The 21,672-nt window shown below is 34.7% G+C and overlaps 1 protein-coding gene across 1 annotated transcript in view; it reads right to left on the bottom strand.

Moving 5' to 3' along the window:
* The window catches only part of LOC129217642 (uncharacterized), a 42,021-nt gene extending 20,591 nt beyond the window's left edge, over positions 1–21,430 (bottom strand). The window contains exons 1-2 of the mRNA XM_054851971.1: positions 21,247–21,430; positions 15,340–15,523 (exon numbers count right to left, since the gene is read on the bottom strand). Of these exons, the coding sequence (XP_054707946.1) occupies positions 15,340–15,523; positions 21,247–21,430 (368 nt within the window). The remainder of the gene's footprint in view (positions 1–15,339; positions 15,524–21,246) is intronic.
* Between the last annotated feature and the right edge of the window lie 242 nt (positions 21,431–21,672).

Below are 21,672 nucleotides of genomic sequence, written 5' to 3'. Positions count from 1 at the left end.
AAATCTTTTATTTCATTTATTTCTTTCGTTTACTTATTTCATCCCTTACGTATTTATTTATTAAGGGGGTCCGGGACACATTTTGAAATTTTTTTTATTATGTACTTTAGAGTTTTGAAATTTTTTGAACTGATTCATCATTTATTTAATAAGCAAAATCATAACATGAATATGAAAAAAAAATATTTTTTTATTTAAATTTAATTAGTTTTTTTCAAAAAAATGGGGTTGCTTTAAATTGCTATAACTCAAAATATTGTTGGTCAATTTTCAATTTTTTTTCAAAAAAGTATGCACAAATATCTAAGCTTTAATTTTTATTCGGCGATTTTAAAAATATTGATTCAATAAAAAATAAAAAATATTTGAAGAAAAATTTCGAAAAATTCGAAGATACTTTTTTTTAAAAAAATCATAATTTCTGCAGTAAACGTTTTTTTCAAATTCGCCGAATAAAAATTAAAGTAAATTGCTTGAAAAAGATATGCTCCAAGTTTCATTACTTTATCTGTATCGGTTCCTGACTTATAAGAGTTTGAATGCAAGAAATTGGGAAAAATTGCATCATGGAGAAAAACGCGTTTAAAGTTTCAAAGTTATGTACACATTCGTTAGATGCATGCAACAAAAATAACTATAACTTTCGTTCTATTTAAGGTAGAAACAAGATTCAAACGTCCTCTTAAGCAGAAAAAAACGAAGCAATTTTTCAAATTATAAAAAAAAATTGCAAAATTTGAGGATTTTTGTGTCCCGGACCCCCTTAATTCATTCATTCATATTCCTTCAATGATTCATTTGCGTATGTATTCATTCATTGAGTTATTTCCTTATTCATTCGCTATTTTAGTCACTCCTTAATGTTTTGATTGGTTGATTATATTTCAAAATTGGCTGGGATGCTTCAGAACAGGCAATTTTGATCTAATATTTAAAGAGGAAAGAAGTGCAAAAACGTTTTAGGTTTTTAATTCACTTCTTGATTTGCATGATTTTACTTAGAAATTAGCATGGTATTTTTTTCTGAACTGTAATCAATTTCATTTAATGGTGAGTAAACATATTAAAGACACACATATAGACATTAGTTAATAAATATCAACTTTCATATACTAAACAATTTGGCAAGAGAACGAATATTTTCGAAGAATCACCGGGTAAAATGCATTCCCCATTTTTGTTCTTTTACGGCAATATATATTTATCCATAAACACACGCATACTTACACACAAAAAAAAAACTCCTTCAGATATGTAAATAATTGGTCAAATACTATACAGGGTTTGTATAAAAAGTAACCGGACTGAGCTTAGAAAACATATTTATTGGCAAAATTTCTACACTTTTTCTCTAGAAATCTTTGAAATAGTCCCCATGGAAGTCGATAACCCTTTGGTACCTGATTTTCCAGTCCTTGAACGCCCTCTGGAAGTCGGCAACCCGTAAAGCTTATAGAGCCCTCGTCGTAGCGAGTTGAACAGCTTCCAGAGTCCCGAACCGCGTCGCCTTTAGTACTCTCTTGACCTTGGGGAATAGGAAGAAGTCCTGTGGTGCCGTATCCGGCATACGACGCTCCTTTTGCTCGTCTGTCAGGTGTTTTGGCACCAGCTTTGCATAGATCTTCCTCATGCCCAGATCGTTCTTGTCCAATGTCGTGAACAGTCATCTTATCGATCCCGACCTCTTTTGCGACTGCTCGGATGCTCAGACGACGGTGATGCCCTAAATCTGATGTAACTAGCATTTTCAGCATTGAGATCTATGTATGTCCAATGCCGTGCTTATTCAATTAACGTTAGGTATGGTTTAATTCTAAATGTTAAGTATAATGTTTAAGGGAACGCGAAGCAAAGGCATGGGAATGGTGCAAATTGAAATTGTTCGTTTCGTTTATTTTTTTCACTAATGACGTATTTATTTGTTAATTCATTCATTCACATTCCTTCGTTGATTCATTTACATATATATTCATTCATTGAGTTATTTTCTTATTCATTCGCTATTTTAGTCACTCCTTTAATGTTTTGTCATACATTCAATATAATATTTTATTTCTTCGTGTAGATTTTTACTGACATTACTATTATCTCTTTATATATTTTGCATGTTCTTCAAGAAGATATTATACGTCAGTTTTTATAGTACTAAATGAATGATATTCTGCAATTATTTTTGAAAATTCTTTATGAGGTCACTTTTCCCCCCTCAGCATATTCTCATCCCAAAGATAGAAATAGCAAGATTTCTTACAAAAATTGAATAAAAGTCACTTGGCTTACTATTCAATAAATGGAGCATATCAATTATTTTGCAATTAATATTTCAAGAAGAATACCATAAAAAATTCTTTATTTTATTAGCTTATTTGTTCTGCTGCAATACGTAGAAAATATAAATTTTAGCTTTTGGTGTCAAAACAATTGTTTGCACTGTTGTGTTGGTTATTTTAGGGTATATATCGAATCAGTGTCACTTCAAGAGCATACATGTTTTTTAGAACTAGAATATCTTCATTTTTGACCGATTTAGGAGGAAGGCAAAAAGTATTAGTTGGCAATCTTTGATCCACAAATTTTGGATGGATGCTCTCTTACAAACTTAGGGGACTTTTTAGGATTTACTCTACGTGATATTAGGAACTAATTCTGAAAATATTTCTTAGTTATAAATTTGTAGTGCAAAAAATCCTAAATTTACAGGACTATATACAGTGGACAGACAATTCTACACAGTAGTCTTTCAGTTCTATTTTTATTCCATGACAATTGCATTCAACTTCACGACCTAAGATACATTAAAACTTTTAGTTTTAGCACTATGAGTATTCTATGATTTGTGCACACACTGTTAAAAATTTAAGAAACTTTTGTGGAAAATATTACTGTAAAACGGAGTGCTTACAGTACAGAAAAAAATACAGTAAATTGTACCGGAAAAATAAACGATTGCAGCGGCAATTGATACACCACGTGACTTGTAGTGTAAAGCAGATAACACCGTATTTACCCCTCACTCTAATAAGTGTCCCAACTCGTATGGTGGGCATCAAAGCCGTCTGCCAGTTCGAAGGTTCCGAAATCGAAACCGCTGCTCGCATTTTGCGTTTTTCAACTCTCGTTTAGTCTACCGTAAAATTTTACAGTACAATAGGATTTTATGGTAAAAGTTACTGGCAACATGAATGCCAGTAACTTTTACAGTACAATTTCTGGATTTTTTTTTTAACAGTGCAGTGATCGTACGAGAAACTGATGAGAACAATTAAACCAGATCGAGTTACTACCAAACTATTAAATCAGTTTTGTGTTGTATTGCAAGAGTAATTAGCAAAACCACTAGCTCTACAGTAATTGAGCGGGGAACCCTTAATTAACATCAAAACATTTTAAGTAATGTTTGTCTTTAAGACGAAAATCAATTATTTTTTGGTAAAGAGTAAAAACATGCTGATTAATCACAAATTTAAATATGTTCCAAAAATACAAATGGATACGAGTAACATATTTTAACACTAAAAAAACCCCTTAACATTTGATAAATAATGTTTTTTCCCACTGGAAGGTAAGACTATTTATTTGCTAAAACTGCCTTATAGCATTGCTTTTGCCAAACCTTAGAATCGATAGACCATTAATTAAATTTTCTACTGTAAAAATAGTCAACAAAATCATTAGCTGTTTTCATGCGCATTAAGACACGGGGGAATATGGATTTATTACTAGCGATTCATTTTGATTAATGCTTACGTCCGACTAGAAATTTATTGATGTGACCTGCATTACTTAAGTTGTAACGACCAAGTCCACTGCATCACATAAACAAAGGAATTTTTCAATTTATGTCAAACAGCGAAGTCATTAATCAAATCTGAATCATTAAGAAACATGTAAACTTCTTTTGTTCAACGACCAGATTGGGAAAAGAACGCCACCTGAAGTGATTTCGAAGTTGCATTTTTGTGTACTGGATGGGAATGGCTGACAGAGAAAAATGTTTCGTGATTAAAATCGTGGCGCTCAATCAGGAAAAAAGGTTTTGATGAAATAAGGGCTTTTCTGGCATATGAAAGTAAATTTTAATCTTGTTGCCATTTTTGTTACGTCTGTTTATATAATACTAACTTCGTTGCCTGGCGTTGCATCGTCTACCTCTAAAGTAAAAGCTGTGCGAAGTGATGCATATTCAACAATCAGGCTTAACTAATAAAATAACAAAAAAAAAAAGAAAAAAAAGTGCAAAATTTCACGTCAACGTGTTGAAAGGAGAGGTCTTATAAGTTAAAAACTTACATTTAGACTCTTTTGAGTTTTTTTAGAAATTCCAAAATTCCGTCATTGCCATTGATAGGCGAAAATATTCTATTTCAATTATATTCAGACAAAAACCTCCCCACATAAATTTTTGAGCATCAAAAGACCTATGTGCCAGTTTAGGAAACCAATAATGTACCTATTGGTTTAATTGGAAATCAAATTTCGTAAATGAATGACATGTAATTAATTGGAAATCAAATTTCGATTTTGCAAGAGATGACAAAATTTTAGATCAGGAGGATTTTATCATTAGGATTGACAATATGTGTTAAAATCAAGGGCGAAGAACAGTTTGACGCCTAAATATCTCTAGTTTTACTCCTGGAGAGAGATATGAGCTAGAATATCTGTAGTTGTCGGCGACATTGCATCTATTATCATTCCTTTTAATGAACTTGGGACTGATGTTCAAACGCTATGCCACTGACAAAAAGCCATACGTAAATGAATGCACTGGATCTTTTCCCTTCTTTACCGCCGTTTTCAGTTTCCGACATACACTTTGGCCACTACACTGCACTTATAGCCAGGGCCGCGCCGTCCCTATGTGCAAGGTCGTGGAGAGCACGACGGCGCCAGAGTCAAAACGGCGCCGAGCTCTTACCAATCAGAAATGCTCCAAATGAGTGGAAAAAAAATCACCAACCAAAAATATAAAATTGAACTTTTCATTATATCTAATAGTGATGATGAAATTATACTGCTCATTAAAACAAGCAATCCTCCTCGCTGCCTTTCTAAAAGGAAAAATATTGCCTTATTGTGTCCAAACATGCTATTCAAAAGCGCAATCTTTTACTCTGAAAACACATGATGCTAATTTATGCATACACTAGTGGCACCCGCACGGCTTCGCCCGTAATAGAAAAATTAAAGGTCTTTTGGTTCGCTTGTATATTTACAGATAATGTATGGTGAATTTTCTCGCCAATTGGCTTGTACCGACGTTACAGTTCTACGTTATGATAATTTCGTATCTCGCCAATTGGCTTGTGCCCATGTTACGGTTCCACGTTATGATAATTTCGTAATTTATGATAGTTTTGTTTCTTAAAATTGGAATAAAAAAAGAACCACATCGAATTTTCGAAAAATCGCTTCGAAGTGCACACCCCCATGCTACATACTAACTTTGTGCCAAATTTCATGAAAATCGGCCGAACGGTTTAGGCGCTATGCGCGTCACAGACATCCTACAGACATCCTACAGACATCCAGACATCCTCCGGACAGAGAGACTTTCTGCTTTATTATTAGTAACTAGTGGCACCCGCACGGCTTCGCCCGTAATAGATAAATTAAAGGTCTTTTGGTTCGCCTGTATATTTACAAATAATGTATGGTGAATTTTCTTGACAATTGACTTGTACCGACGTTACAGTTCCACGTTATGATAATTTCGTATCTCGCCAATTGGCTTGTGCCCATGTTACGGTTCCACGTTATGATAATTTCGTAATTTATGATAGTTTTGTTTCTTAAAATTGGAATAAAAAAAGAACCACATCGAATTTTCGAAAAATCGCTTCGAGGTGCACACCCCCATGCTACATACTAACTTTGTGCCAAATTTCATGAAAATCGGCCGAACGGTTTAGGCGCTATGCGCGTCACAGACATCCTGCAGACATCCTACGGACATCCTACAGATATCCAGACATCCAGACATCCTCCGGACAGAGAGACTTTCAGCTTTATTATTAGTAAAGAAGATGAGCATTTTTCTTCATATGTGGAGCCGTGAATGCTATTTCGGAATGTCTATAATTTCACAAGGTTAAGCATACGAAGCACAAAAATTTTGCTATTCCTCATTTTGGTTTTTGCAGTGAATATGTTGTATTATAATTTATGCGCCTCCAGAATGCTGAATTAAATGTTTTTCAAAAATATTCTTTATTATTGAAGAGGAAAAAAACACGCGTCGCAGGAAAACAAAGTGATTTTGATAAGAAAAAAATAATGGTGTTGGGGGAAAAATTTAAGTTTCAATTTAAAAAGAAATAGTTGAATTAAAAATGTTCAGTAGTTACAGCTAATTGTTAAGCTACTCCGCCCTCCATTTCTTTTCTTTTTTTCCTTATATTATTTTTCTTATTTCCTTATTATTTTTATTTTTTCTAGTTCGTCTGAAAGTAAGAATGTCTTCAAAATGCTACTCTTCCGATTATTTCCCTCTCCCGCCGCCAAAAGCATTACGGAGCATCTCAAATTTCGTTTCCAGATCTTCAATTTCGTAAAATTTCCAGGGAAAGTCCTCGAATACTAAACAACATCGCTTGAAAATGCATTCGAAAATCACCTAAAACTGCGTTTTTAGAGCTTCAATTTCGAAAGATTGCCGACCCTAGTGTTACCAAATATGGTCTTACAATCGCGGTTTTAAGACTTCCAATTTCAGAAAACATTCGGGCAAAGGCCTCCAAACCGCCTTCCTTTAATATCATTTAAATTTAGGTTTTTAAAACATGACTTACGTAAAATTTAAGTGAAATAGCCTCTGAATTTCTTCTAATATCATAGAATATTGCTTAAGTTTTCAGAACTTTAATTTTGATCAGGACCTTATTTTTTCCAAGGGGGAGATCCAAAATCTCCTTCTCGTAAAAATCTTCAAAGTTGTCTACAATTGCGTTTTTGGGAGTTCAATTTCAAAAAATTGGAGGGGAGAGGAGGAATTGATTTCTATCTGTTTTGCAAAAAAAAAAAAAATAAAATCGGGTAGAATCTCAGAGTTTTATCTCTTATTCTAAAGTTAGTAAATATGGCCTATAATCGCGTTTTAAGGCTTCAACTTCTACAAATTTCCGAGGAGCCCTTTGCACCGATTTTCTCCATAACATCACCAATGACCGTCTAAAAATGCGTTTTTAAAACTTTTTTTTCAATGTGTCCCCCTAAAACTATTTTCTAGTTGCGCCACTGCTCCTGTTGTCATGTTTTGACAGGCATAACTGTTTTATTAATTACTAGTGGCACCCGCACGGCTTCGCCCGTAATAGAAAAATTAAAGGTCTTTTGGTTCGCTTGTATATTTACAAATAATGTATGGTGAATTTTCTCGCCAATTGGCTTGTGCCGACGTTACAGTTCCACGTTATGATAATTTCGTATCTCGCCAATTGGCTTGTGCCCATGTTACGGTTCCACGTTATGATAATTTCGTAATTTATGATAGTTTTTTTCTTAAAATTGGAATAAAAAAAGAACCCCATCGAATTTTCGAAAAATCGCTTCGAGGTGCACACCCCCATGCTACATACTAACTTTGTGCCAAATTTCATGAAAATCGGCCGAACGGTTTAGGCGCTATGCGCGTCACAGACATCCTACGGACATCCTACAGACATCCTACAGACATCCTCCGGACAGAGAGACTTTCTGCTTTATTATTAGTAAAGATTTATCACTTAGAGATTAGATAGATACTCACAGTGGCGTGAACATTGCTATTTCAAGCATTTTACTTTTTTCCAAAATGCATTATTAGCATATCAGAGGAGCTGCTGAACTCTAAATAATTTCGAGACATGAAGTAAAAACGTACATCATATTCTAAAACTAAATACTCACACATTATTTTTCTAATAAATTAAATGCCAAACGTATTTTTTTTTCATTATATACTTGGTTACAAAACCTCTTTCCAGGAGTTAACTATATATTCCCCGAACGCCAGTGTAAAAAGGCGCTCAAAAGACATTTGCACAACGGCGCCGATCAGGCTTGGTGCGGCCCTGCTTAGAGCAAAGAAAATGAAGAGCAAATAATTCATCCAGAAAAAAGGCAGGTAGTTGTTTTTCAGAGTTATTTTGCGCTAACTTATAATAAGAGCCATTCCATGTAAACAAACCTTTTCCCAATTAAAATAAAAGTAAAAATTATTACTAAAATTATCGGATTAAGTTTTTAAAATGGAACATTCTTAATTCAAGAAACTGAAATTTCGTTTTGCGCTCAATATTGTTATTTTACTCTTAACTAGTGGTAACCGCACGGCTTTGCCCGTAGCTGAATATTAAAAGGTCATTCGGTTCACCTGTATATTTACAAATAATGGATGACGAATTTCTCGCCAATTGGCTATGTTCATTCGCTCCTCCATTCCACGTCATGATAATTTCGTAATTAACTCGTCCATCTTATAAAAATTTTGCTCCGGAAAATGTTCTTAAAATTGAAATATATAAAGAACAAAATCGAATTTTCGAAAAATCGCTTCGAGGTGCACACCCCCATGATACAAACTAACTTTGTGCCAAATTTCATGAAAATCGGCCGAACGGTCTAGGCGCTATAAACGTTACTGTGATCCAGACATCCTCCAGACAGAGACTTTGAGCTTTATTATTAGTAAAGATCATTAGTTTAAATTTCCAAAAACAACAACTGTACTATATCCAAGATCATTACCCTATTCTTTCTTTGATTACCTTTCTACTTGAGGCAAGGTGAAAAAAATTCCTTCACATTGAGATTTTGTTTCCTTGTTCATGCTTTAAAAATCATTTTTCATTTCCTTATTTATTTTAAAATTTCTGCTTTTAGATAATAATAACAAATATTTTTTCGAGCAGCATTAAGTGAATTTAATTCAGATTTCAATAAGGTGTCGTCTGAAACTTGATCGTAAAATTTACATTCGGCAACAATGTATTAACCTAATAATGGATTTAATTGTGAATAGGTTAGATCGTATTCCTTAATGCCCACAGCAACTAAGTTTTGATAAATATCATAATTTACAGTTACAAGATGCCATTTACAGCTCTTATTATAAACGATATTGCTTTTATCAAGAAACACACATTAAAAATAACGCACTTTATCTAATCTATTATTATGTGACAGCACTCGATTTCACGTATGTTATTTCCATCAAGTTTTTTGCCGTAATTTCCCAACCTTAGTCTTCTTTTATAAATTCAATAACATAGTCCATTACCAAGAACGTTTCTAAAGAAATGCAACGAAAGCAAAATTTTCTTTTCTTAATGGAAAATTTCTCAACATGCCTTCTTCATGTAAAAGACTCGTTTAATAGTTTCTTCTTTTCATCACAACTCCTGAGTAATTATTATAATTCTACTTCTTCTCTCAATTTTCTCATGGCGTTTATTAACAAGACATAGGCCACAAAATTCATAAAACTCTTCGAAATTCTTAGCGAAACTATGCGTTAATGTATTTCGTAAATGTTTGGTTTTCTCGGGATGAAATGGTGTAATAATTTGGAAAACGGCCAAATGTAATTAAGGGAGTCATTTTGCCGCAGTTGCTAATTTCGATTATCAATGTATAAATTAACAGCCTGCATGTCTTTGTATACGTTGTAACACATTCTAGCAAAGCTTAAATTCATGATGTAGACACAAATGTAAACTTTAAACATTTCAAGTAATTTGTAACTACTGCGACTGACTTTTTTTAAAGCATGGAAATAAATGTAGCAAACGAATTTTTTAGGAATGTCCTATCTTTTAATTCTTGGGGGGAAAATGAATAATTGGGGTTTTTAAGTTTTGTTTACTTGGAATTCGCTTTTTGTTCTAAATATACCAGCTTCGCTTGGAAAATTAGTATGAACACTGGTAATTTTATATCCGGCTATTCAAAATTTGACTTGCTCTCAATAGATTTAAAAACCGAATCATCTTGAAACATCGTTGGAAATCTGTATTTGTTACCAAATAAATAAATAAATAAATAAGTTTTCTCGGAAAAAAATACTTAGGGGTCTTAAGCTATTATTTACTACCATCGGTAAAGAAGAAATATCGATAATGAAAGGTATTATGAATAAAAAAAGTTATCCTTGTTACAAATAACTCATGGTTTAGTTATTGTAATTCCTAGAATCGGTGCTTTCAACCTTATTATAATAAAGGACCTTTTTTTTTTTATCATGGAAAAGCTTGGGAGCGCATTGATCAAATTATATACAAAGTGTCACAATTTCCCCCCGGAGCTTATAAGGCTTATTAAAACACACATACATAAAACCTGTCAACAACGATACTGTTGAGACCTAAAAAAATATTGTTATAGGCAGGTTATCGTTATGGAAAATTTGATTATTCATGCTGACATTTTTCTGGGACTGAGGAAAATATCTTTATTGACAGGTTTATTGTTGTAGACAGTATCGTTATACACAAGTTTCACTGACTTCTTTGGAGAAAGAAATGGCATAAGCTTTGTTCTCAAATGTCCGATGTGTGTACCTTTCGTAAAGCGGCAAGTATCAAGTCTAAAATCTAATTCTTGTATCACTCGCTGTAACATGTCACGATCGATGGTCTTTTATTTTCCAAAAAGATGTCCCCCCCCCCCCCTCCTTCCTTTTATCTGACAGACGGTTTTTTATAAGGTTATAGCAAAGATCAAGTGTTTGATTTGCAAGATTTTACCCAAATGATCACACCCGCATTTGCTGCCATTAATCGTGATGTGTTACTGCGAGTGAAACCAGAGTTAGACTTTAGACTTGATATATGTAGCATTAATGAAAGATTCATAGATTGAACACTTAGGAAGTAAAACTTGCAATTTCTATCTCCAGTAAAGTGAACGTAGTTGCTGAGTTGGTAATATATTTTTCTAATAAGCTTTCTAAACCCCGGATTATGTCAGACCTTGTATATACAGATTGAAGGGAAAACATGTAAAATTTTCAAGTATTACTTTGTTTAGTTTAAAAATTACAGTTAAAATCGATATTCAACACATGGTGTAATTAAAATGCGTGATTTTAGAAAAGAAATACTGAAACTTGTTGCAAAACTGAGTTAAAACTACCAATATGGTGACCTTTATTTTAGTTTAATAAATAAAATCTGACATTTCCGTATTTCCTAATCGGTCAACATTGACTTTTATGTGTGATGAAGGAATTTGAAGTGAATTCTCGTGATCACTTAGAAAAATGATTCCTCAGTTTTGACTTTACCTTCTTCACCTTGGAGAAGAGGTTCTCGCAGATGTACAGGTAAGTAAGGGGTACTGCCGAAAAGGGAAGATGAGAACGGAAAACAAGATCTGATTGCTGGACTTTGATCTTAAAAACAAAAAAGTAAAAACAAATAGTCCAAAGTTTTGAAATCTGTCTAGCAAAACGCTATTACATTGAAACACAATAAGTTCGATTTGATACACTAGTGGTTATCGAAATACTATCTATTATGGAAAAAAAAATATTAACACTAAATCGTTAGAAGGGCCAATGAAATCTACACAATAGGCCGCTAAAGGCCTACGGCCCATGAGTTGCAGATCACTGTTCTAGATTTAAGCCGAAAATATGCTTGCTTCACATACTGCATTTTGCAGCGTCATCTAAAAAAGAACGGACTAACTACACTTGAAGATAGCCTGAATCTTAAACACCCATAAAAGTAAGATATAAAAAAATACCTATGCGTAGAAAAATAAAAGGAAATATTACACTAGTTTAATTCTCTCAAAACAGCTTAGAACTGCATACATCAAAGCCCTAGATCTTAGCTTAAGTAGCGACGGGGCCGCCATCTTGGGGCTTAACTTAACGCAAATTTCTTCCTATGTCTGCTGTGATGAAGTAGCGTGCTTTGTATCTTCATTGTGGAGTAACATGAAGTTAATAAGAAATCTAAATCACGAAGCAAACATGCTATTTCTCCGTAGCAGATGTAGGAAGAAAGTGGTGTTTAGCTCCAAGGTAACGGGCGTGTCTCTACGATCCAGGGCATTAGCAAATAAGTGTTCCGGAGATGAAAGAAACCCTTTTTCAACGCAAAAGAAACGAACTTACTTCTTTTGCATTGAATAAATGGTAACTTGTAACCCCGATGTTAGTTTGCGAAAGAGTGTTCATTGTAATAAAAAAATAATTAAAAAAGAATCCGTTAGTTAAGTTCCTTCACAGATGCAACAAGGCTAAATGATTTTATTAGGAAGTTTCTTTACTCTAGAATTTACTTATTATCATTATTATCATTTTGTTCTTAGGTTGATCTTTGGCTCCCGGCTGTTTTCGAGAAGATTGTAAGGAATTTTAATTTATCTTCCAAGTTCTTTATGTGTTCGAATTGCTTGATTCTTGATTAGATAATTTAAAAATCGAGTTGAGATTTTAAGAACGAGAAAATTGTGCGACTGTACCACCACTAGGAGCGTGTCATAGTGAAAATGAATCAGCCAAAAAAAAAAAAAAAAAAAAAAAAAAGAAAAAGAAAAAGAAAAGAAAAATAATACATTAGGATCTGCCACTCAACTAATACAGTTACTCAATAGTTTATGCCGTTGAAATTAATTGTTCTTTACATGAAATGTAAGTGGCGGCATCTGTTGAGAAACTAGATTTCTTTAGCGATAGATTGCACATTGAGATAAAACCCAGTTTTGAGTTTGCGTCCCTCTATTACTTCTTGAGATATACCAGTCACATCCAAAGATGGTAACAATCGTCTGACCCTTTTAGCAAACTCGCAGCAAGAAATGAATAAACACCTGTTTCTGGGCTCAGTATGTGTATCAATATGCTCGCATTACTTATTAAGATTCATCAAGCCAAATTAATGAAAAAAATTGACCAATTGCACCCCCCTCGCTACATAAATTGCTTGTCTCCGAAACGAAATCACCCTTTTCCTTCCACCGGTCTTCCATTGAATACTTTTGTTCTGCATCCTTGCACCACACTTCCTTGTGAATAGCAGGCACACTGAAGGAGAAAATCCCCTCTTCACATTCCGGAGGGATTTTGCTAAAAAAATATTCAGCACCATTCTAATGGGGGCACAGACGTGCATCAAAATTAGATCTATTTTAGTCAGTATTTGTTTAATTAATATGGCCACCCTAATTGTTCTCGTACATGCGGTCAAAAGCACAAAAATATAATACTTTTTAGACATCTATAAAGATAAAAACGAGTAAATCCATCAAAAATCAACAATTTTCACGAATCCAGTACGTTTGTCTATGCACTTACTGCAGAAGATAGTAAAAACTCAAAAATAAAACAAAAAAAAAAAAAAAGAAAAAAAGGTGTGGCTATTAAATGACGAGACTTATGCTGCTACAGAAGAATCATGCATGCGCCAAATCCGAACGATCCGACCCTTAACTCTGTAGCGTAAAGCCTTCTCTTTCGATTGCACCGCCACCCGTGTCTGTATAGGAATCAGTCTGGCCGTAACCATCGATTATGTAAGAGGTGTTTGTTTCGTTTTGCCGGAAAAAATAAGTGTAATAAAAAAGCAACGAATTCTAGTGAAATTTCACATGAAACTTGGTAAAATTGCTACTCAAACTTACCGTTTATTAAAATAAGTTTTAGGTATGAATGTTTATCACGTGCCCGAGTTTTTCAGGGGTTCAAGCGTTTTCTGATATAGCCAAGAAGACATTGGAGACGGGGACCGCTTGGGTCGCCCTTCCACGTCCAAAACGGACGAAAATATCCAATCCTAATATCGGGTCAATCAACATTACTATCGAGAGGTGCTTGCGCAACTCCGTGAAAGAGCAACGCAAAAACGACCCGAATTGTGGAAGAGCAAGTCTTGGGTTCTCCATCAAGACAATGCGTGGGCACATTCTGCATTGTCTGTCAAGACGTTTCTAGCCAAGTACAACATCCCAGTTTTAAACCATTCGCCTTATTTACCTGACCTGTCACCATGTGACTTTTATCTATTTCCTAAAGTAAAATCTGTATTTATAGGAACAAGATTTCAGTCCTTTGAAGCTGTGAAAGAAAAAGCGGCACGCGTCATGCAGGAGCTCACAGAACAAAACTCCCAGCTATGTTTCGAACAATGAAAAATTCATATGGAGCGTTGTAAGGATAGAGAAAGGTTGTATATTGAAGTTGATAAAAAATATATATGTATAAATTAAAAATAAAACATTTTACAGCAGTAGTCTTGTTATTTAATAGCCACACCTCGTATATAAAAGCTACTGCCAAAAACGCATGTTAGTTTTGCATTGAGAGAGGATATTCTTTTTACCCCGAAACGCGTGCCCAAAATTCTTAATTGTATTTCTGTATTTTGTTCCTTTTGCATTTTATTAAATACTGTTAGACATAACGACGAACAGTCATCTCACAATATGCGTAGAAACACAAAGCACACGTTATGCTTCACTCATGATACTACACATTACAAGGACCATATTGTTACTTTATTGTTGTTTTATGTTCATTGGTGTTCAGATAAGACGAACATAGGTTTAAGACGAATTGAATTTAAAAAACACTTTGAGTTTGTTTTGACGAGGTTTAAAAGTATATCAGATTTTATATTCTGAAATGATTTCGTATAAACTAAACAATGAGTTTATTGGAGAAGCAAATTACATTACTAAACCCAAATATTATGCATCATCAAATCGGCAACCTTTCTTCTCTTTTTGCGGAGCACCAAATTTATCACAACTTTCTAAGAGGAATAGTTTTATCGCAGTTGATACTTTGTGTTGCTAGACCACTAAGTGTGGTTCTTCAATTATTGTTTTTCCAAAACATTGTTTCAATCCGTTAAAGAAAGTAATCGTAAATTGCATATCAACTTAAAATGATTATTATTATTATTTTGGAGTTGGTACGCAGGGTTGCCCACCTGGGGAGCAGGAGTCATGGCGCAGACTGCACCGTTGAAATTTTTAGAAGGGGGGGGGGGCTTTTGGGTGGCTCTTGTTTTTTTGGGGGGGGAGGAGGGATCTTTGCGATATTTATGAGCCATTGTTCTTAAGTGGATGGGAGTCCCTGTTGGTACGCAAACTTTCACATAAAAATTAATTTCAAGTCAACTGTTATTTTTTCTTCATTTTGTTTCGACTATTTTTTTTTCCCTCTAACTGGAGGAGTTTAATGTCTATTAATTATTTTTTATTCAGTAGACGGCGTTACTGGTTTTTGACAAACTGAAATTATTTTCTGTTGAAAATTTCCGTAATCATTTTAGATTTTCATCCCAAGATTTAAAACATTTTCTGCGCTATCATTAAGCACTAAGAAGGCTGATGAAATAATCTTACCTGCCCAAAGAAAGAGATCCAATTTGAAAGGAGAGAAACGTGATTTCCAGCCTTTCCCCGAGCGTGTTTCCTCCTCCGGCAACCAGATGGAGCTGGCATACAAACGGGAAATTCCTCAGGAACGGTTCCGTAATCCGCAGTGGATATTTAGTTCCCATTTCGCCCATCAAAGTCTGGTTGCAGTCTGAAAAATGAGCAGCCTATGTATTTATGTTCTCTTTATACTTTTCTCGTCTTAAAAGGCAATCAAACTGAGTTTAAACTTTTGAAAGAATGGTTTCATCACACATTCTGTGGAGTTTATGGTAGATGTTTTGCGCGTGAGAATCTAGTTTTATTGCTCACTAAATAATAATGCGATTTCTGTAGATGGACTTTTGTAGAAAATGTAATGTTTTTTTTTAATTTAAAGGGAGTAGACATTTATTTTAATAAGTGTACATATGAGGAAGTGAGAAGCTAAGGGATGTAAGTGGACATTTTCAAGTTTCGAGTAAAACGCGTTTAAATATATGATCTTATGTAGACTTTCATTGAAAAGATTTCTAAATCATGCTGTATGACAGAACCTACCAGGGATACTGGTACTATCTCTTGCCCAAAGACAGAGGAGAGGTTCACCTACCATTTGTACTGGTTATCTCCAAATTTTTAATTTTGCCACTTACATTCCTTTACTTCTCACTGCCTCACATGTAGAAAAAAATAATGATACATCCCATGTGAAAAATTGTGAAAATTAGTTTATAAATACAAACCCCCATAAATCAGGAGAGCCAATTTGTTTTTCTTTTCCGTGCTTTTTAACCTCTGATAATTAATACTGTTTTTGGTGATGGTTTTGAAAATAATTTCTTTCACCACGGTCTTATTTTCCGGAAAATCAAAATGCTGTGAGTTTCTACTTAATTTCTTTTTTTTTCTTTCCATTTCCATGATTAACTATGCAGTACTGCACTTAAATAGGTCTGATGAAGAGACTTTTATGCTAATGCGTGGTAAACAAAATGGCCTAAATTTGGTTTTCAGAGCATTTTTGAATCTGTTTTTTAAACAAATTTTTGTGAGGTATGCCATATCTTTAGGAACTTAATCTCTCTTTTCCCAGCCTTGGATGACAAAGTTGTATAAAACAGTTAAAGTTTTGCTTTACAGTGCGGTTTGAAAATAATAGGTTTACGCTTACGTATGAAGTGCGTAGCTTAAGAATAAGAATCCTGGTTTTGACTCAATTAGAATACTCTTTGGTATGAATATTTAGAAATAAATTATTTATATATAATCAATTGAATTTTATGTGATTTCAAATTTGAGTTTGAGACTGTTTCAGAAATAAAGATCGATCTTTAAAATAATTTCGAAACATATTTTTATTTTCTCTAAATTTTCAATAACCATAGGCGAGTCTTACCGGGGCGGCCGCGAAAGTAACGGAGAGCTGCTCTCCGTTACTTTCGCAGCGGTCCTGGTCTTACTGTGGGGGGCTACGCTGGCTGCTTTCCTCTTTCGGGAACCTATTTCAACGACAGGTTGTAAGTAAGCGAAATGAGTCGTCGTTGCAGTCTTCTAATTCTTCAGCAGAGAAAAATTCACGCATTGCCAAAAAATAAATAAATAAATAAATAAATAAATAAATAAATAAATAAAATAAATAAATAAAAATACATAAAAAAATAAAATAAATAAATAAAATTGAACTTTGACATCTTGAATTCAAATTATATTTTTCGCAATCGCGAGTGTGTGTGTATGTAGGCGCGTTTGTGTGTGTGGGGGGAGGGGTATGTTTGTTTGTGTATGGGGGGCATGTGTATCTGTGTGTAGGCATGTGTGCTTGTGTGTGCGGCAGTTGTGAGTATGTGTGTGTGGGAGGGTATGTGCATGTAGGCATGTGTGTTTGTCTCTGTGTGCAGGCATCAGTGTTTGGGTAATTGTGCGTATATGCAGGTGTCTGTATGTAAGGGTGTTTGTGTGTGTGGGTGTATGTGTTTGTGTGTAAGTGTAGGATATTGACGTGACCTGGAGACGGTTTTCGCTAGAGGAACATCATCGTGAGGCGGTAGGCCGGTCGACGGTGGTGCTGCAGAGGGAGGCAGAGGGAAAATAAAATCATAGCACAGCAAAACAGTCAAGTGAGAACAATAAGCAATCGTGATTGCTCAAAAAAAAACTGAATTTTGACATTTTGAATTCAAATTATGTTTTTCGCAATCACGAGTGTGTGTGTGTGTTTTGTGTATGTGTGTGTGCGTGTGTGTGCGTATGTGTAGGTTTGTGTGTGTATGTGAGTGTAGGTGTGTGTGTGTAGGATATAGACGCAACATGAAGACGGTTTTCGCTAGATTAGCAGCATCGTGAGGCGGCAGGCCGACGGTGGTGCTGGCGGGGGAAAAATGAAGTCATAGCACATATCAAAACTGTCAAGTGAGAACAATAAGCAATCGTGATTGCGCAAAAAAAACTAATTCGAATTTTGAATTCAAATTATTTTTTTCGCAATCACGAGTGTGGTGTATATGCAGGTTGAGTGTTTGTGTGTAGGCATGAGTATGTTTATATGTTTTTGTGTATGCAGGTTGCGTGTGTGTGTGTAGGATATGGACGCAACTTGGAGACGGTTTTTGCTAGAGGAGCAGCATCGGGAGGGGCCGGTCGATGGTGATGCTGCAGAAAAAGGCGGAGGGAAAATAAAATTATAGGAATTAAAAAGACCCAAATGAGAACAATAAGCAATGTGATTGCTCAAAAAAGGAGCGCATGAGGGATAGTAGAAAGTATTTTCCATACCTCTTCTTCCAAAGCAAGTGAACGTGGGGTCCGTTTTCGGAAAATATGACCTATAGGACCCATACATGGGTTTGAACCAAAAAAAATCTAGTTGAGCAATAAGACTACTTTCATCTTAAATTGAAGTAACTAAAGTCTTCATTTTGATCACTATTTTTCCTCACCACCTTATGCACTACTAGTTCATTTTTTTTCTTTTGAATAAAAATTTCGCCTTTATTGGCTCTTAACAGCCGTGCCTCATAAAAAGTCCTATAAAAATGATCATTTTTGGTATCAACTTGTTGAAAAGAGTTTTATAACTCTGGAAGTGGAATCTATCTAACGTTACGATCTTTCATAAAATAGAAATTGGGTAAAACTTTCCCAAGTAATAAAGTGCTTGTATTGATGAATCTGCACATGTTTTTTGGAGTGATTAAGATTTTGTTAGATCGTAATTTTGTCTGTTTATTTATGGAACGGCTGTTCGTAATGGAAGAAAAAATCTAGATTTCTAACAGTAATTCATATTAAAAGGTTCAACACAGTTTCATTACTTACAGGAACATTAGAGCTTAGCATATTTTCGGTATCATTTTTTTTGAGATTTTGTGCAAGCAATAAAAATGTGTCATTTACTACAATTCGAAATTCTAATGGAAGACAATGAAATTGTTACATGCACCCATTCAAGCTCGAAAAAATGTTGCTTGATGTGCAAACATTGCTTGAAAAATAATCAGCTATATATATGCAGTATATCCATTAGTTAACTTAGCACAGTATCTTATTATCGAGTTTTGAAATCGTATATCAGAATACAAATAGTTAAAACTTATTAAGCGAACATATAATTGAGAAAGTATTAAGCAGCTAGTATTTCTCTTTTAAAAGTACTATTTATTTTATTCAGAACATTTCTTATGTGGTCAAACCGCGAATAATTCTATATGTTTTAAAAAGTTGTTGAAAACTTTTCGACTTCGTCGAAACAACCGACAAAGTCAGTATTCGACTGTGTGCAAGTTGAATAGAAATGCACAAAGTCATTAGTTAGTTGCCTTCTCTATTCTTATTTCTGCTAATCAAAGACTAAAAAAAATTGAATGTCAGTTGGATCAACAGTTTTAGGAAAAGTCGAATTGAAAAACTGAAATGAAAAGAAAGTAAACTAGTGACTTAAAAACTATATTTATCGCTGAGAACGTATACTTATGAAAATATTGCAAAGTGTTCATTATAAGCATCAAATTTCCTTTGAACGGGTAGACGTCATTAATATTCTCTGTTAGACCTGGGAGTCAATGCTTATATTTATAGACAGCTTTTGCAACATTAGAGACAATACATTTGGGAAGCTACTTCCATCTCAGTTAAACTTGCTTATTCAAGTAACTACTATTAGTCATGGACGGGTGCGTTTACAGTTGCTCTGCTAAGGCTGCTCTGGGCAAAAAAAAAAAAAAAAAAAAAAAAAAAAAAAAAACTGATTTGAATTTTGAAATTTTGAATTCAAATTATGTTTTTTGCAATCATGAGTTCAGGCAGTATCCTACTCATTGGAGTTATTGTTTCTAGAAACGGCCCCTTTCCTCTCAAGCCTGCCCCTCCTCCTGGGCGGTTACGTGTGTATAGTTGCGTGTGTGTCTGCAGGCATGTATGTGTAGGCGTGCGTGCGTGCATATGTAGGTGTGCGTGCGTGCATATGTAGGTGTGCGTGCATGCATATGTAGGTGTGCATGTGTACGCTAGGCTTGTGTGTGTGCGTAGACCTGGTGTATGCACGTGGGCGTGAGTGTATGTGTGTTTCTGCGTTTACGTGTGTCAGTGTGTATAGGCGCGTGCATGTGAGTGTGTATGGAGCGCGCGTGTGTGTAGGACATGCACGCCACCGGATTCCGCGGGACAGTGGTCAGGACCAGAGGAGGCGCACCTGCAGAGGCTGATGGGCGTCGTAGCTGCAGTGGCCCCTTGTCCAAGCTGAAAAAGGAACCACAACATCAAGGACGGCCAAATAAAAACAATGAGCAATCGTGATTGCTCAAAAAATAGTAATTGAAAAAAGAGGAAAATAGACCAGAGCTGTACGGGACAAAAAAGTCTATCAACTGTCTTAGGGTAAACTGAAAAGAAAAATTTATAAAAATTAAGCATTTTATCTGTTTGTTTTTTTCTGATATCCTCATATATATAATAGCGAATGATCGAGTAACACTGACGTCATCAACAATGAATCTCGCAGTCATGTCATGATAATTTGATAATATTTTTTGGGCAATGCTTGAAATGCATTGAAAACTTTATTTGGACAGGGTTGAACTAAATCCAGTAATTAAACTATTTTACGCTATCGACTGGAATTTAGGATTAGTCCACAGGAGTTAGGGTTGAAATTTCAACTATCAAAATATCATCAAAGAAGCAATTGCACCGTTCAAATGTAGAAGCAATTTTCACCCGACATACCTGACGGGTGATTTTCTAGTCAGTACGAGTTTCTAATAAAATCTGCCACTTTTTTGAAACTTTATTTCTGGTTTATGTTATGTTCGCAATTGTTACTTTGTTTAAATGTGTTTAAATGTTTACATGTATTTCAAGACTTTTTATTTTAAACTACTTGAAGTTTTATGTCTCTTACTTGAAAAAAATACATTTACTTTTACTATTTCCTGTCTTCATGCTTATATGAAAATAAAATAATGCAAAATAAGCAATCGTTTGGCACAGTATAACTCCCATGGGCTCTTGCGCCATTAAATACAATAGACCAATTATCTTTTGAAGCAACTTTTTTGTGTTCTTTACGTTCTCTTGTAAGCCCCATGACACATGTAATGAAGCGTAACAAATAAATAGATACATAAATAGAAACATTTTTTAAATATTGGTAGCAGAAGCAAGTAAACTCAAAGCTAATTTAAAATTGGAGTATAATTGATTTTGACTCCAACAGTATTAAAATGACTAAATAAACATTTACATAAAAGAAGAAGAAAAGAAAAACTACCAATTTTCATAATGATCTCTTTGATTCCCTCTTTTTTAAAAATACCTTTTAATCTATCAGGTTTTAGAAATAACGCACAATTAAGCTCAAATTAAACGCGCGGAGTTAAAATCAACAGGTGCACTTACTGGTGCAACCGTTGACTTCATCCGAAGAGTCTCCGCAGTCATCCGTTCCATCGCAGAACCGATTGGGCGAAATGCAGCGATTGTTGCTACAACGGAATTCCCATGCTTTGCACGGATTATCCTTATCCGTCTTGGCCGGAACCATACATCCCAGAGCAAACAAGAGCACGATGAGGCATCTCATCGTCGGGCGGGAATCAAGTCACATCGTTTCTGGAAAGAGAAAAATAAAAATGATTATTTGATAGTTGTGGCATTTAGTTTTATCCATTATATGAAGGAAAAGGTGTTACCCTTCTCCTCCTCACATACTAATAACATTATCTCTAATTTTAGAACAGCTTTAAATCTTCAATTCCGTCGGAAGACAGCACTCATGTGTAGTTGTAGGCTTTGATGTCTCAGAGAGGTCATTCGGTTTATGCG

This window comes from Uloborus diversus, chromosome 2 (genome assembly GCF_026930045.1).
Source record: "Uloborus diversus isolate 005 chromosome 2, Udiv.v.3.1, whole genome shotgun sequence".
NCBI classification, from domain to species: Eukaryota; Metazoa; Arthropoda; class Arachnida; order Araneae; family Uloboridae; genus Uloborus; species Uloborus diversus.
The sequence above is the reverse complement of the archived record's forward strand: the minus strand, read 5'-3'. Positions and strand labels throughout refer to the sequence as shown.